Here is a 1,268-nt window from a genome sequence, read left to right on the forward strand (position 1 = left end):
TAACAATCTTTGCCTTTTAATTGGATGTTTAACCCATTTAAATATTAATGAAATTACTTATATCGTTTAAGTCTGATATTTGTTTTCTGTTTATACCGTCTGTTCTTTGTTCCTTTATTCTTCCTTTTCTGTCTTCTTTTGGATTAAACAAGTATTTTAAAAATTACCCTGTTTTAGTCCTCTGTTTTTAATTGTATGTTTTCATATTATTCTTTTAGTGGTTACCCTATAGATTATAATATGCATGCTTGATGTGATACCACTTTATATGTAAGAACCTTACATTCCCCTTCCTGCTGTTAATGCTACTGCTAGCATATATTTCACTTTTACATAGGTTATGACTTCCCACAAGGCATTGTTGTTAATGTTACTGTAAACAGTTGATTTCTTTTTATATTTGCACACTCATTTCCCATTTCTGGTGCTCTTTATTCCTTCCTGAAGGAAAATAATACAGCAGTATGCAAATACTTTCTGTGATCTTACCAAAGGGGCCAGTGAGGGCCAGAGAAGTGCTGGAACTTACCTAAGGTCACCAGAAAGTTAATGGGGGAATGTGCCTAGAACTAGAGCCCTGGCCTCTGTCCAGGGTCCTTTCTGAGGGCTCTGCTGCCTCCAGTCCTGGGTGCCCTCTGACGAGCCTGTGTGATGGTTTTGCTATAAGTAGTTCTCCTGTACTTTCCCCTGTAGGTTGTGGCTGGCCAGACCATTTCCCTGGTTCCCCCCAAGCTTCTGATCGCCTGGAAGGGCCACTTGGATAGTGTGTCCGACATCCTGTATGTGAACAGCTTCCAGCTGGTGATCAGTGCTGGCCAGGACTGGAATGTCAAGGCTTGGAAACTCTCCGGTGACGCCATTGGTATGGGTCCTGCTGAAGCCCAGCCGTACCCCCGTAGCCCTTATATCCTATGGGGTGGGGGTTTCAGGTGTCAACAGCTGTCTTTGTTCAAATAGTATTACAGGATGTGAGTCTATCAATTGTTCATTTGGTAGTCCATCCATTTATCCACCAATTATCTGTCCACCAATCCACCCACTCACCCAACATCATTATTTGCCTTTGTATATTTTTTCAAGTCATATCTCTGATAAGGTATATCCCTTTCTCGTTTTAAAAATAAATCTAATTCTTGCATTATAATATACACAAAGAAAAGTGCAGAACCAAAAGGGTTTGTTCAACTTGGTGAATTTTCACAAAGTAAAGGTATACCCATATAGCCGCCATTAAATCAAGAAACAGAACATTACCAGTCCTTGGAGAT

At 40.3% G+C, this 1,268-nt stretch overlaps 1 protein-coding gene across 1 annotated transcript in view; it reads left to right on the forward strand.

Annotated features, from left to right (window-relative positions):
- The window catches only part of LOC109384384 (WD repeat-containing protein on Y chromosome-like), a 27,701-nt gene that overhangs the window by 18,723 nt on the left and 7,710 nt on the right, over window positions 1–1,268 (forward strand). Inside the window, exon 13 of the mRNA XM_019645692.1 lies at window positions 694–862. Within this exon, the coding sequence (XP_019501237.1) occupies window positions 694–862 (169 nt within the window). The remainder of the gene's footprint in view (window positions 1–693; window positions 863–1,268) is intronic.

Source organism: Hipposideros armiger, unplaced genomic scaffold (assembly GCF_001890085.2).
Source record: "Hipposideros armiger isolate ML-2016 unplaced genomic scaffold, ASM189008v1 scaffold_94, whole genome shotgun sequence".
NCBI lineage: Eukaryota > Metazoa > Chordata > Mammalia > Chiroptera > Hipposideridae > Hipposideros > Hipposideros armiger.